The sequence below is a fragment of the Condylura cristata genome, unplaced genomic scaffold, assembly GCF_000260355.1.
Source record: "Condylura cristata isolate star-nosed mole 26May11 unplaced genomic scaffold, ConCri1.0 scaffold00019, whole genome shotgun sequence".
NCBI classification, from domain to species: domain Eukaryota; kingdom Metazoa; phylum Chordata; class Mammalia; order Eulipotyphla; family Talpidae; genus Condylura; species Condylura cristata.
In genome coordinates this window covers 17,858,351-17,873,926 of record NW_004567120.1, presented here as the reverse complement: position 1 = coordinate 17,873,926, position 15,576 = coordinate 17,858,351, and the positions used below count along the sequence as shown (strand labels likewise).

The 15,576-nt window shown below is 35.0% G+C and overlaps 1 protein-coding gene and 1 pseudogene across 2 annotated transcripts in view; both read left to right on the top strand.

Moving 5' to 3' along the window:
- The window catches only part of AMMECR1 (Alport syndrome, mental retardation, midface hypoplasia and elliptocytosis chromosomal region gene 1), a 115,235-nt gene that overhangs the window by 93,897 nt on the left and 5,762 nt on the right, over nt 1-15,576 (top strand). For both annotated transcript variants that reach the window (XM_004685703.2, XM_004685704.2), the window contains one exon: nt 2,370-2,484. In XM_004685703.2, coding sequence (XP_004685760.1) covers nt 2,370-2,484 — 115 coding nt within the window. The remainder of the gene's footprint in view (nt 1-2,369; nt 2,485-15,576) is intronic.
- On the top strand, nt 7,198-7,775 carry LOC105853833 (annotated as a pseudogene).

Here is a 15,576-nt window from a genome sequence, read left to right as displayed (position 1 = left end):
ATATGAATTATATCTCAAGAAAAGCTGGACAAGATGGAAAAAGTTCTGGATATGAGTGGTGGTGATGGTTGCACAACAGTGTGAATGTACTTATTCCTTCATAACCGTATGCTTAAAAATGATGTATCTCTTCCCACACAAAAAAAAATCTATCCCTAAAAAATATTTTAATGTATAGGGCATTTTCCCTTCCCCCTATTTTTTTTTTTTAAACAGGAAAACGGAAAGTGTGATTGACTTTTTTTTTTTTTTTAATGCAGGAGATTTTTTTGGCCTGTTTTAGAATTTCTCCTCAGTATATATGAGTGTGTGTCAGGGGCAGTAGTGTTTTGTGATTATACACACATATATGTCTTTATCTTGGCTTTGAACGACAACTTGAAAACATTTTTTAAAACCTTATTTGCCAATAGGAAATAAAAGGAGCCAAACCATAGGAAATTTATGTTGTTAAATTATAAAGTAGTGAAATGTTATTCTCAGTATGTGAATTATCACAGATTTTCTGATTTCCTCGGATAATCTTGGTTGGCTCTTTTAATGGGAAAACTTATACTTAATATAGGATATCTCCATATCTTTCTAGAAGCATTTTCCTTTATCCAGTAGGATAAAATGTATAATAAAATGCATTGAAGTTATCTAACAAGAATAGGTATATATTTGTCTAATCCATTGAGAGGTGAGAATGGCAAAGGAAGGGATAGAAAAATAAAAAAAAAAAAAAAGAAAACCCAGCAATGAGGAAGTTGTTGAAAAGAATTAAATTGTATTCAAAGACCCTGAAACTTTGTTATGATTCAAGCAATGTGTAGGCTCAATGTTTGTAACTGGTTAGGATTAATCTGTGAAAATATTTTTTGAGTCTGGCTGCTCTACAGTGTTTTTGGAGATCAACAGTGCAAGTGCCAAGCAGCGCCATTAATATAGTGTGCATTTATAGTTATGTTTGTTTTTCTTAACCAGGAAGTGGCTCTTTTAAAAGGAATAAGGAACACAGTACCTCTGTGTGTATGTATCTGTGTGTGTGTGTTCTGTATATTCTACTGTTGCAAAAGGAATTATGGTGTTCCAACATTTTTGTCCTTTATATTGGGGGTTTTCAAGAGTTTGGCACTGTAATGTGCTATTCTTGATTACAGGATCCAATCAGAGTTGATGTACTCAGAAATCCACTGGTGTGATTAATGGTCTCTTGACCATACTTTTATTTCCTAGATTAGCCCCATTTCCTGTAGTTTCACAATTTTTTAGTCATATCTTGAATTATATTTTATAGAGGTTCTAAAATCCTTGTATTTTTACTTCGTAATTTGCATGGTTATTTTCATTTTCTTTGACTTTTTTTTTTTTTTTTTGCTTGAAGAAGATGAAAAATTTTTTTTAACTCTTAGTGATGTTCTATGGCAACTGGCAAACCTAGTTTGTAATTTTTCTACAACATAAAATGTGTGTGTGTGTGTGTGTATTTCTACCAGCACTAGATTCTGAAATCTTATCACAGTGTTCTACTTGTCTGGTTTTTTTTTTTTAAGATTTATTTATTTGTGCATACAGAACTGGGGTACAGGCCAGAGGCTCAGGGGCGGTGAGAGCCTTCACCAGAGACAGAGTGGGGAGCAGAACAGGCAGATCAACGAAGTACACTGCTGAGGGGAGCAGCGGGCGGGTCAGGGGAGGTCTGCCACGCCATGAGTTCGATTCACCTCCGGGGCAGGTGGGAATCGAACTCATGCGGAAGCGGCTTTAGATTCTCAGTGCTGTGCTTTAACCCGCTACGCCACCAGGGAGGGCCTCTACTTGTCTGGTTTTTAATTCTCAAAAGTAAATTAAAATATTCTCAGAATCTACAAGTAACAGGGGACTATCCTAGGAAATAACTATATAGGAAATATAACTGATCATTTATTCTTTACACTTGACTTGGTCACAGGATACAAGTTATTGAATGAAAACAAAAAAGACTTCTTTGGGCCTTTGAATACATTTGAAGATCTCCCACTTTTGTGGGATTTTTTTTACTCTTTTGCCTTTTTTTTTTTTTTAAGATTGATTTATTTATGCTTACAGAACTGGGGTACAGGCCAGAGGTGCAGGGGCGGTGAGAGGGTTCACCAGAGACAGAGTGGGGAGCAAACAGGCCAACTGACAAGTACACTGCTGAGGGGACGCAGCGGGTGGCCCAGGAGAGGTCTGCCGCGCCAATGATCCGGGTTGGGAATCGAACTCTTGCTGAAGTGTCTTTAGCTTGTTAGTGCTGTGCCACCTGGGAGGGCGCTCTTTTTCCTTTTTTTTAAGATGCTTGTATTTAAGTTAGGAACTCAAGTATCTAGTGAATGTTTTAATATCTGCTTTATTTTTTTTAACAGTGCCCTTAAAGATAGCCGTTTTCCCCCAATGACAAGGGATGAGCTCCCACGGCTGTTCTGCTCAGTGTCTCTACTCACTAACTTTGAAGATGTCTGTGATTATTTGGACTGGGAGGTAAGGCCATAGAAAATGTTTAGAGATAAACAAAGGTAACTCTTGACTGGCTGTTAAACATTAGGCCCAGAAAATAACTCTTTCAGCCCATTCTCTACTGTTCATGGAGGTGAAGAGTAAAATGGAGAAATAAATCTCATAAGTGATCAATAACCTATGAGTAAAGACGTTTTTTCACAAGGCAAAATGTCATGTATTATTTTAATCTCCAAGTTAATTGTTTTTCACTGAATCTGTAGTCTATTGCTTCACTATAGCACCTGATGAAAGCTGTTAAGTAAGAAAGATTGATTGGAATTTATTTCTTCTCATATTTCTAATCTGATGCACTCTAGTGTGACTGCCACCAACAATTAGATTGTGAGAAGATACCTCTCAGAAACAGGAACAAAAGAGTTAGGATAATATACCAGTTGGGGAAATCAGCTGCTGGATAATGACAGGTTGTTAGTTAACTGGAGTTAAAGAAATGCGAAGTTATTCTTGGCTACCTTAATCATACAATTAAACCCAACAAGAATTAATATTAAGATTAAATCTCAGGTGTCTCTGAGCATTGTCATTATCATAGTATCTATATTGAGTATATTTTTATTCTATAGAATATGGGGTTGGTATGGTCTCTGCCACAAAGAACCTTATAGTTTAATAGCAAGGCAAAAAGTACATATAAAAGACAAAGAAATAAGTGCTGTAAAAGTGACCAGTGGGAATTCAGTGATATACATGGTGTTCTAGCTTACATTCATACTCACTAAATTACATGACTATCATGCTATTAACATGCTTTAATTCTACTCCTTTTAAAGAATAACTGTCCCTCATGGTAACTGAAGTATTTTGTTTTGTTGACTGATTGCTATCTTAACAGTTAGTTGGACTGGAATTTTATTTTTGACTTTGCCCTGATTCCTTGTGGGGCTGTGGATAATTTACTCCAGTACAATTCAGTTTTTCCAATAAAGAATAAGACATTTATGAAGTTCTTAATCTTCATTTGAAAATCTCTCTATGATATAAATTGTTGTTGTTATACCAGAGCTATTTAAAAACTTCTTCAGAGAACAGGATGAAAGAGTTCCTTCTGGGTTTTGTGGTAGGGTTTTTGGAGCATTATCAGAATATGAAAGCATTTTTAGATTTTTTTTAAAGGAAAAAAATGATAGTGTTGATCCTAGCAAAGTTGAAATGTGTAAAAAAAAAAACCCTTTAAGGAATTGAATTTTCCTTACTGTTTTCTATAAATTTATTGTTCCTATTTGAATATTTCTTAAAGTTTGTCAGTGTTATACAAATATACCTCAGTACTTTATTTTCAAATAGACCCATATAATATCTCTTACATATTAACAAATTTTATGGTTTGGATGGTACTTTTGCTCTTAAAAGACTACTGCTTCACCTTTTCTACCTAGAATTTTATATCTACTCTCTGAATTATGGAGTGTTATGTATATGTATGTAGAGGTGGCAGTACGAATAATAATGGGAAAGACTGAGATCTAGGGAATAACTAAGCTATGAAAACACTTCTTCCTTATTTGCAGCTCCTGAGGTGGAATTACAGTTTGGCACGTGTGTGTACATGCATGCTGCATGTCCGCATATGTGTTACACTCATGGCCATATATTGTATAAACATGTGCACGTGCCTGGGGGGAGGGACAATGAGGAGCAATCAACAGTTGTTTGATAGGTATGGATGAGAACACGATATTTCTTTAGCTTTATTCAAGCTCTGTATACAGCTAAAATTAACTTTGATAATACTGGGATTTTATATTCAAGAGATACACCATATTTCTTTTAGGAGGGTAGGAGGGAAAACACTTAAGAATTGGTACTATGAGCTCTCTCAGGGTATATTTATTCTTGCTAGTGATAATTTACCAGCTTGAATTTCTAGAAGATTCTATATATTTTTTACTTTGTACTATATATTTAGTAATTCCTTAGGCTTAAATTTAATATGTGCATATTGATGCTTTCCTATTAAAGGAACAATAACAAAGAACATGGATACATATATTTTTGAATTTTTAATATATAAATATTTGAAAGAGAATTAGATACTGATAGGAGAGCTATGCTAAGGGGAAAAGACAGTACTTTGCAGTTAGCTCATCATAGTTGATTGAGCATAAAAGAAATTTGTTCCCAAAGAGCAAGGGTGAAAATTACATTTTTAAGTATAAGAATGTACTATAGTCAGCAATTGAAAATAGAATGGAATGTTATAAGGATTATCTTTAATGTTTCTGAAAAAAACATTGCTACTTTTTCTTTTAGAAAAATGTATGGATGTTTTAATTTCATACCATATGTCACTATACTCAATGATTTCAGCATGATGTGGTAAAATGTTTACATAAATCATTTTAAATATTTGCTTTAATAAACTTTTATTCACTGCCATGCATTTTATTTACTTTTACCTTTTTATTGAAGAAACACTGATTTAAAACTTCGATTGTGTTTTATAAGTATAGGGTCTCCCCCTTCCTGTGTTGTTTCCACACCACATACACCACCAAAGTACCTATACAGATTACTAAAGTAGAGTTCAAGTCTTTTTGAAAGAGTATATGCCAATGTAATTGTTGTACCTGGGTATAGATCCAAAAGAAATGAAAACAGACTTTGAAACAAAAACCTGCACACAAGTATTTATAGCAACAGTATTCATAATAGCCAAAGGTGGAAAAACCCAAATGTTTGTCAATTAGACAAGTGGATAAACAAAACTTGATGTAGCCACACAATTGAATATTATTCAGCCATAAAAAGGAATGAAGTACTAAGCATGCTACAACATGAATGAAACTTGAAAACATTATACTAAATGAAGCAAGCCAGACACAAAAGACCACATACTCTATGGTCCTTTTTATATGAAATCTCCAAAATGGATAAATTCATAGAGACAGATGACAGATTAGTAGTTGACAGGGGCTGGGTAACAGGGAGGTTATGAAAAGAGTACAGTTTCTATTTGTGGTGATGAGTAAATTCTAGAACTAGAAAATAGTGATTGTTGTACAGCAGTGTGAAGGTCCTTAATACCACTAAGCTGTACTTTAAAATATTTAAGATGCTAAATTTTGTGTCATCTGTATTTTACCACAACTATGCATATATTTAAATAGTATCATAGTTCAAATTTATTAAACAATATTTACATTCAAAAACTATAAAGAAAGTCATTCATAATTAACCATTTTGAGATAAACATTGTTAACATTTTAGAATATTTCTTTCAATTGTGTGTGTCATTTTATCAGTAAATTTGAATATTTGCTTATGTAACTGATCAATTTGAATACAGTCATTATTAAGAGAGGTCATGGGAAAATCTTTGTTTATGGTTTATCTGTCTATGTAAGTTAATTATTCGTATTGCAAGTTTCCTTTATGAAGACTGAGTCTGTATTATGAAAGCATATATTCCATTTTTAGAAATTTACATTGTCAAATATGTACAACTTTTCTTCTAAGAATGAAATACCCAATTCACCATAGTATCTAATTTACCTGAAATTCAAAGTGCTGTATACATTTGTGCCTGAAAGGAAAATAAGAGATGATTGCAGAATTTTAATATAGAACTTTCAAGTTGAAGGTAGAAAATGAGCATTTTTATATAAGCAGACTACTCTACCAAAGGACGTTTCAAGTAGAAATACTTTTAGAGTTGAATGGTGAAGTATGTGTGTTACTGCAGTAGAATCCCAATTAAAGGAATGAAAATACCCACATCAAAGCAGGGAGAGGGCAAAGCCTAGAAGTCCCAAAGCATAGAGATAAGTAACTTTCATAATAAAGCAGACATCCCTGTGGTCATGAGGATGAGGAACATGACCAGAAGGCAATAGTCACCAATTTTCAAATGATCAGGAAAGTAAAAATGAAAAGTGAATTGCCACAGGACTAGTGACTATCTGGCTCTCTTCTTCATCCAAGGGTTTTAACTCAGTGTATTTGCAGCTCTCTTTTAGTAACATGTCTCATTTTATAATGGAAGTTAGTAAGGAAGTAGGATTTATATCAGACTTTCAGAGACTTCCAGAATGCTTCTATTGTTTAATGTGAGGAATGTCTGATAAATAGTTTCACAAGTGTATATAATTAATTCCAAGTCAGTGTTGGATCCACAGAATGACCTGTAGCACTTGCATATGTTACATTTACTTAAAACAGTATTTATAGCATTTAAAATGAATGTAAATAGCCTGGCAAGCAGTCTGGGTAGTCACTATAACAATGTAACCATTCAAAAAGTCTCTATAAAGAAATTGGAACAGAGTGCAACCTTTTGATAATTTTTAAACATTCCCCATATCATGATCTCCTCGCTTTGGTAGATACGAACAGGATAAAGAGTGAGTAATTTGGGGGGAAAAAGCATTAACCAATAAGTTGAAAGATGTGCCTTCAAGACTAAAATGGTTACTAAATAAAGAAAATTTCTCCCCTGGGGAGAAAGCTGAAGCAATCTGCTTTGTGTTTGAACACATAAACTTAACACTTCTGAAAAAGCAAAAGAAGCTGAAACCTGCACTAGTATTCTCTCTCTCACTCTTTTCATCATCCCCTTTAAATCTAAATTTGAGCTGGTTGCCACTAGTCTCATATCTCTTTTGCCATGGCCCTCAGCAGTGCTGAATGTGCAAAAGTAGATTAAGCATATGCTGACTTTTATTGAACAAGAAGCCAATGGGCCATTTGCTGCAAACCCAAAGACTAAAGATTATGGTATACTATCAGAAGAAAGAAAAAGAAGATTGAGCAACAGAAGAAAATTCAGATTTTCAGTTTGGTGAATGGAGCAAAGCTGAAAGTTCCCAGAGCAAGAAATGACCTTATTTCAGACCTATTAACTGAAACAGAGATTCAGTAAAGTGACAAAAATACAACGGGGTACCAAGGGCTGCTGGATGGACTGATCCTACAGGGTTCCTACCAGTTGTTAGAGCCCCAAATGATTGTTGCAGGAAACAAGATTTCCCTCTAGTCAAGACAGCTCTGCAAAAAGCAATACCTATTTACAAAATTGTTGCCAAAAAGGATGTTGGCGTTCTAATTGATCAGAAGACCTACCTGCTCTAGGAAATAGCTGGTGGAGTTGAGATATACAATGGGGATCATAAAATAAAGGTTTCCAATGACTTAAAAGCCAGCTGGATGGCATCACCTAGCAGATGATGCCAGAAATAGGGGGAACCTGGGTTGGTGCAAGTGCCAACAGGAGTGGCTTTTGGGAAGTGGCGTTCATCTGCTGCTGTTTTGATTGATCTGGAAGTTTCTGATATTTGTAGAAACCAAGATTATCTCTGTAGCTTCCTCTGTGTTATTCTAATATTCTGCATTTATCAATGGATACTCTTCTGTAGCTAATACTGTTGACCTAATGAATTAATTAATTAATAATGGGAGAGTGTTGTCCTTAATGTGACCAGGAAACCTACCTCTGTCTAAAAGTCATACCACTTTTACTTGATTATGCAGCATGGAGGTGAGATGATCTGATAGTGATTGCACAAGTTGCAGGTCATCTCTTTTTCTGGTTCCAGTTATTTTGCTTAAAGGGTGATGTGTATGGTGTTCTCTGCTATTACGTCTCTGTTTTTTAGGTTTAAAATGGATGTGGGCATACATTCCTTCCAGTAGTATTAGTAGTTTCACTGTTACCTCTTTGGGTCTGGAAGTTTTCCTCATCTGTAAATATAATTTAAAATCTAAGTCAAGAATATGCCTTATTTATTAAAACAAAAGGTTTATGTGGAGAAAAATAATTACTACCATTGTTCTGCAGTCTTCAATTGACAGCATTCTCTTAATTCTAAATGACAGAATGATTGACAGACCTGGTACTTTAGAAAAAAAGAAGAGTTCACATATGTCAGAGCCCTCTAAAATGATATAGACCCTAGAGCTTGTATTGTTACACTACTTTGGGGGTCATGTTTCCTTTTAAAGATCTGAAAGGATATAAAACCATGACATTACAGCAGCTGGAGTTTGACTCAAGTAGTGATTCTATGTGTGTCATCTCTGTTCATCCCTGTGTCATAGCTGTTCATTTTCAGGATGATATAAATGAATAAACTTTTTGTTTGTAGAAGAACTTGTATAGCAAGTATGCTACCTGTTTTCCTGCAAGAGCTAATAAAGCAATTTATTGACAGAGGTTAAAATATTTTCTAACTTGTATTTAGGCATTTTTATTTCTGTGCCTACAGAAGAGATCATTCTGAAGGCCCTGGGAAGAACTATTTTCTATACTTTGAAGTAGACCTTTAGGTCATATTTCAGTATACAAATAACATTTTCATAAACCATAGAGGCACTTTTTTGTGTTACATCCAACTCCCCAGATTACTGTTATCCCACCTGTGTATATAGCTGTCACTTGGGCAATATATTGTGGTCCTAAGGTAGACTTCCTTTTCAGCACACAAAACTTACATAAAAATCAACCCATGCTTGGGTGGGGTTCACTAACATAAATCTTTTGTGATGCCAAAAAATACACCTCTGGACGCTAGAGCTAGACCCCAAGCCATTAGTCTCCCTCTGTCCCTAAAGTAGCAATGCATCTACCATTCTACATGAGCTTTTGGATGCCTGGTACTCAGAGAGCTGCACTTCATTTTAAAAGCAACCTTCAAAGCATACCTCTTCAGCTATCACAGCTCCATTTCTGACGTATTCGGATGCAGTTAATAATAGCCCTTTGTAACAGCTTTCATGAGAGTAAACAGATGAAATGAATAAATTGCCTACCATAATTATCTCATATATTTTAGAAGTTCATGTTCTTCTTTTCAGCCTATCTCCCCTCTTAAAGGTTTACTTTTTTCTAACTACTTAATGTACCATTGAAAACAGAGTTCTCATTCATACACAGATGGTTAGCATGACTCACATAGTCACCAAATGAAATGACTAGTTGTATATGTTTTGTCCATCCCATTATGTTTTTTGCAATTATAATATGTACCATGTTTTGCATCTCTTTTATCTTAAAGATTTCAGACTATGCATACCCATGTGTGTGTGTCTGTACACATACAGATATATACTTCATATCTATAGGAAGTGCTTTATCTTACTATTTTCCCACAGATTTTGAGATTTTTGTAAAAAATGTCACTATCATTCAGATAATTCAGGCTTTCTCTTTATGCTCTACTCTAAATGTGTTTTCATGTACTATGAACAATTGGGATAAGAACACTTCACACTTTCTGGCCATCTAGTAACAATTTGATGTGAATTAACATGTCAATATATCAGAAACCCAGAGAGGAAGTAAGCTGCACAGAATAAAGTAACTTCTAAAAAGTGATTTGATACATGAAACGTTACATTAGCTGTTGGTGCTCTGGGTAAAATGAGTGAATGGTCCATTCTCAAGCCTCTGCCAGTTGCTGCCCTCTTTCCTCCCAATGGCATATGGAGCACATGGTTTTCCTGCTTCCTTCCCCATAATCCGCAAACATTTCCATTTTTCCCTGGATGTCCAGTGCACTCTATTCTTTCCTGTATAGATTGCTTCTGTGTGTGTATCCCCAGCATTTAATACAAAAGAATACTGACTTTTAGTAATGAGGAGGCAGCTTCTCTTCCTGACTGCTACCACCCAGCTTAGTGAACTTTCTGGATCTCCATTTCCTCACCAGGAAGCTTAAAAAGTTGGGCTTGATAATTCCCAAAGTCTCTCTGGATTATGGCAGAGTACAATGCTGTGATTCCCCTTCTTAAAATGACTTCTGTTTCATTTTACTTCGAGAATTAATTACCACTAACCATTTAGAAGGTATAAGAGGGCCCTACTCTGGAAAGCAGCAAAATTTGTCCATTAATCTTCCTTTATCTAATAGCAAGATGATCTCTTAGAATAAAACAGTAGCTAGAAATAAGGACCAAAGGGGCAAGGGAAGACAATGGTGTGCTGTATGTATATGTTGAAAACTGAATAATCCTTCCTCCTATTTCATGTTAGTTGAGTTTTCAGGTTGTAAGTTTTTAATACATACTTTAATTGCATGAACATTTAATTAAATGAAAGGAAAGAGGACTCTAACCTTCAAAACAACTATTACCAACTTAAATGTAGACAACAGAAGTAAAGAATAATCTAATTTTGAAAAATGTATTCTCTTTCCTTTTTCATGAAAGGATTTCAAAGAAATGCAGTCCATTCTAAACCTCTTATTTATTCCTGCATCATCCCCTATTTTTTTTTTAAAGATTTATTTATTTATTCATACAGAAGTGGGGTACAGGCCAGAGATGCGGAGGGTGAGAGGACTCACCAGAGACAGAGTGGGGAGCAGAACAGGCAGATCGACGAAGTACACTGCTGAGGGGAGCAGCGGGCGGGTCAGGAGAGGTCTGCCACGCCATGTGGTCACCTCCGGGGCAGGCAGGAATCGAACTCATGCGGAAGCGGCTTTAGATTCTCAGTGCTGTGCTTTAACCCGCTGCGCCACCAGGGAGGGCCCATCATCCCCTATTTTAAGTTAACATTTTTTTTGTGTGTAAATCTATATTAAGTAAATACATTAGGGAGTGATTATTCATTTTATAAATGAATATTTTTCTTTGCAGAAGGGCTCACTATAGCATTTCTTTATTGTCTTCCTCATGACTTTAGGGTTAATTCATTTATATAAATTCAACCTCTGTGTAACTTTCTAGGAACAAATCCCTTTGTACACGGGGTAAAACAATAGAGTAACATAATCAATCTACAATTCTAATGTGAGTAAGATTTTTCTTAGTTTCTTAGTAAGCAACCAACATTATTTCAGTTATGTATGTTTGCCAAGGGATGATTTTACCCCCAGGTTTTGAAAAGCAAGCAAATGTACATTTCTAGATTTTACAAAATCTTTACAATTTTAGTTTCCTTTTCTGTAAATTCATTCCCTTCTTCAAATTAACGGTAGGAATGCGTTTTTCTAACTTTTAATGAAAAGCAGGCCTTTTATTTAAAGGTCACCTGTATTGCCTGAATTTCCCTTGGAAAGCTTCAGGATGCTCAATTTCTGAGGAATGCTCATTATAATTAATTATTATGGAGAATTGTTTTTTTTTTTCCCTTAATTGTGCTCTTAGCTGTCACTTGTTCTCTGAAAAACCTTAAAGTAAGAACAGTTTCTTTCATTACAAATGATATATAAACATGTTTGGTTTTATAACTTTTCAAAGCACCCCTTCATTAGCCATACTTTTTTAAAAAATCTCAGCTAATTCTTCAAAAGTTCATGGGGGTAATTATTAGCTAGTTCATGTATTTTAGAGCTATGTGTCTGCTAATAGTTAAAATAAATGTTATCAGATTGTTGTTTGGTGGCCTTTGTAAAATAAATTGGCAGGCATGTGTTCCTGATAGACAAGATGTCTGAGTCTCCTACATGAATCAAAATTGGCACTAATTGGTCCTTTGGTATGCTCTGCAAAAGCCAAGAATTGGTCCATGGAGACTGAACTAATTTCTAAGCGAAAGGTGACTAATTTGGAGGGATTTTTAGAGAAGAGCAACATGTATACATTTTGGTCAAAGAGACCTTCTCAGACGTTTTCACAAAATAACAACAGAAAGAAAAAAAATAACCACAAATGGGGTAGTAATAAAGCAGTTTTTGAAGTAGAATATATTAAAAGGTTATTCATGTCCAAGTGATGTCTTTGCAATCAGTTATCCTTTTTGATGTATTTTTCTTCTGCTTCTAAAAACTTCTCAGTTAAAGGGGATTTGAAAGCAAGGACAACTATAGGAACTAGTCAAATAATAGATAAAGCAGCCTAACAATATAATCTGTCTTGGTAACTCAGTTGACTCAAGAGATTACTTTTTTAATTGACTAATGTTAAGAGTTGTCTCTAGATGGCACTAGGATTATAGGTCTTTATCTTCTCCTTTATATTTTTCTAAAATAATTTTTGGGTGCTGGAATATATGTTCTGTTTTTATAAACAGAAAAGATTAACCAGTGTTTATAAATTTTTAAGGCTTACAAAAGTAAAAATTACTGACTTAAAAAACTGAGTTGCAACAATGCTGTTTCTTAAAATTTAGTATTTGGCCAGATTCTGAAGTACTGATTGTTAATAGTTGTTAATTATTAGGTGTCAATTGTTAGTTGGATGGGTATCTTCAAAACTTCAGACTGTCTTTCACAAATCTGTGGCTAGATTAAAATGATACAAAGTCACAACTCTGAGGATTTGATAGACAGACATGCATGACACATAGTCTAAATTGTTTTTTAGTAGTGTAAGGGTTAGGGTAAGTGGCTCATTAGGGGCTATATAAATTATCAGACTTTACAAAATTTTTCTTGCCAAATAAGATCTACTCGGGGGGGGGGGGGCATGGAATAGGCCTGCTTAGAGTATTTCTCCCCTTTTGTTAAATTTGCTTTCATTGGGAAAAGGAAGACTCACTGTTTTCCAAAGGCTAGCCTAGGAGTGGGAAGAAGGTACTGTGGGCAATGACTGAAAGAAAGCATGGTCTGTTTATGACTTTTAGGAGAAATATAACACAGAAAGCTTTGTCCTCCCTGAGACAGGGACTCTGGGTCAGACCCATGGACTGTCCAGTGCAGTGTGTGTTTCTGGTACCATAGGCTGTTTTGTTTTGCATACATGTCTTCTATGATGCCAGTGTACAAAGGTTGGGAGATGTACCAGAACATCCTGAGTTCCTCTCATTATGAACAGAGTTCTTTCATTTATTGAATGGAACTAGCATATTGAGCTTGGCAGATCAGTCTTATGTTGAATGACCAGTAACAGGCTGTTTTGTTAATTGGAAAACATATTTTGCAAAATGATATCATGAACAAAGACATCTCAAACACCTTTTGATTCTTTGACCCCAGATATTTTTATCTTGTTTGAGGTAAATCCACTGGAAATCAGTGAAGTGAGCTATACTATTAAAGGGAAACCTAATATTTGGTTCTGAAAGTGGTGGAACAGTGAGACCTACTATAATAGCTAAGTGGGAAGTCACCTTAAGAAGTAAATTGCTTTTGTTGGATTTGATCAAGGCAACTTTTGCTTTGAGAGTCAAGACTGTGGAGGTAATTGTGGTACAAATATTCCAAGGCTTGTACTGTGCCTATTGGACTTAGCCAGAGGACATTTTATGCTCATTGATGTTTTTAGTGATGATTGCTTTTCATGTTTGAGCAGACAAGATTGCTGATTAGGCTCGCAAGTAAAAGTGAGAGTCTTATATTACCACTAGTGGATTCTAGGACTAACACTTGCCTTATCCTTATAAACTAGGGTATGTTAAACCTTGACTAAGCAATAGTGAGGAACCACAGTGTGGGCTCTGTATTAAAATGAGGGAAAGTGTCTTTTTTTTTTTAATGGTCTTAATGTTGAGAGTCACTACATTAGAGGATAATAGTTTTAAATGAAGCCTCATTTCAACAAGGGAACAGATAACGAGAATAAATGAATTCTGTGGGTAGTCTAGAAGCTTCATTTCAACCATTATTTGTAATCTGTTCTCCACCAAACCTTTTAGTATGTAGCAAAATTGATTAATTTGTGTATATCTCTTCTCTCAGAGCCCACAGATGCGGATAGTATTCAAATAGAGATGTGGACAGGAGAGGAAAGAGGATAGGGATGAGGCCAGGTGGAGTTGGGGATGCATAAGCCTCAAACTGAGTATTAACTCAGGGTAATCATGATATATTTTAGGGGTCTTAATAGTAATTTTAATTTTGAATCATTCCAGGCAGGCAATATTAAAAACAATATATAATAGCATTAATAAAAATCACTTGCTGTGGAATGGTTCAGAATAAAAATGTCTTTCTTTTTAGCATGAAATAGGAATCTATTGAACTGGCTTTAATGTTCCCTCAGCTCACACAGATACTACCACTCTAATTAATTCCATATCCTCTTACCTATACGTACTACATTTAATTTACTATATTTGAGTTGCTTTATAGTTTTGTTTAGCAAAATCACAGTCTTGATTAAAAGGATATTATCACAGTTGATGAACTTTGGAAGCATTTTTTTTCTCAGACTTTCTAATAATTTTGAAAATGTCCTGTAGAGTCCCATGAAGCTCTATTTGTAGTCCCACCTGGCCCTACTTTGGGCAATAGCTTAGTGGTATGCTTAGTGACCTACATTTCCCATGTGCTACCTTGCTATCTGTCCTTAGAAATAGAATCTTGCTTCAATGGATTATTAGAGCAAGTTTGTATCAGGGATTTCCAGGTCCCTGGTTAACTGATTTCTTATTTAACAGATAATTGCAGTCATAGCCACTGTCTCTTGGGATGCTGCTGATGGAAAGATTCTCCCATCCTTTGAGGGAGGATTCGATCATTATATGTGAGGGTTACATTTTGAAGTTGCAGCTGTGACAGATGCTGCCCTCACACAATACAGAATTAATTTGGTACTCATTGTAGTAGAGATGACTTGCTTTGCAAAGCCAGTAATTTCCACAGTTACCTAGAATCACTCACTCTCTACAGCAGGCCATTTTCTACTCTCCTGTTTTGATTGCACAGTATGACTGGTGATATCTGTGGTTTTATGAATAAGGAAAACAACTTGTTCAACAGGTGACAAAAAGCTATTATGCTTTGATATTCTGTTTAACACATTACAATTTTTCTAATTCTACTAGTTCAAAAAAATGAGTCATTCTGATTTCTCTGTGGAGTATATTTTTGACTTATTGAGATAAGGTATTTCCTACAAAGGATTCACTTTAAAGTCACCATGCTTGTAGTTCAATTAACAGGGGCTTTCAGTTGTTTAGACTCACAAGAACATAGAAAAGAACTGAAAATTACAAATGTGGCAGTAATTCAAAATGGGAAATTTTTGATAATTTTTCATATCAAATTTGATAGTAAGGCCTTTTCAAAATACAAAAGAAAACCAATTTTGTTCATGAATAATTTTTATTTTGGTCAACATGTCTTTCCAGCTTGGGCTTTAATTTTATATTTATGAATGAGAGCTTTATTGAGATATCATTCACATAACCATGCAATTGGTCTTAACCTCTTTTAATTGTTAAATTATGAGGCT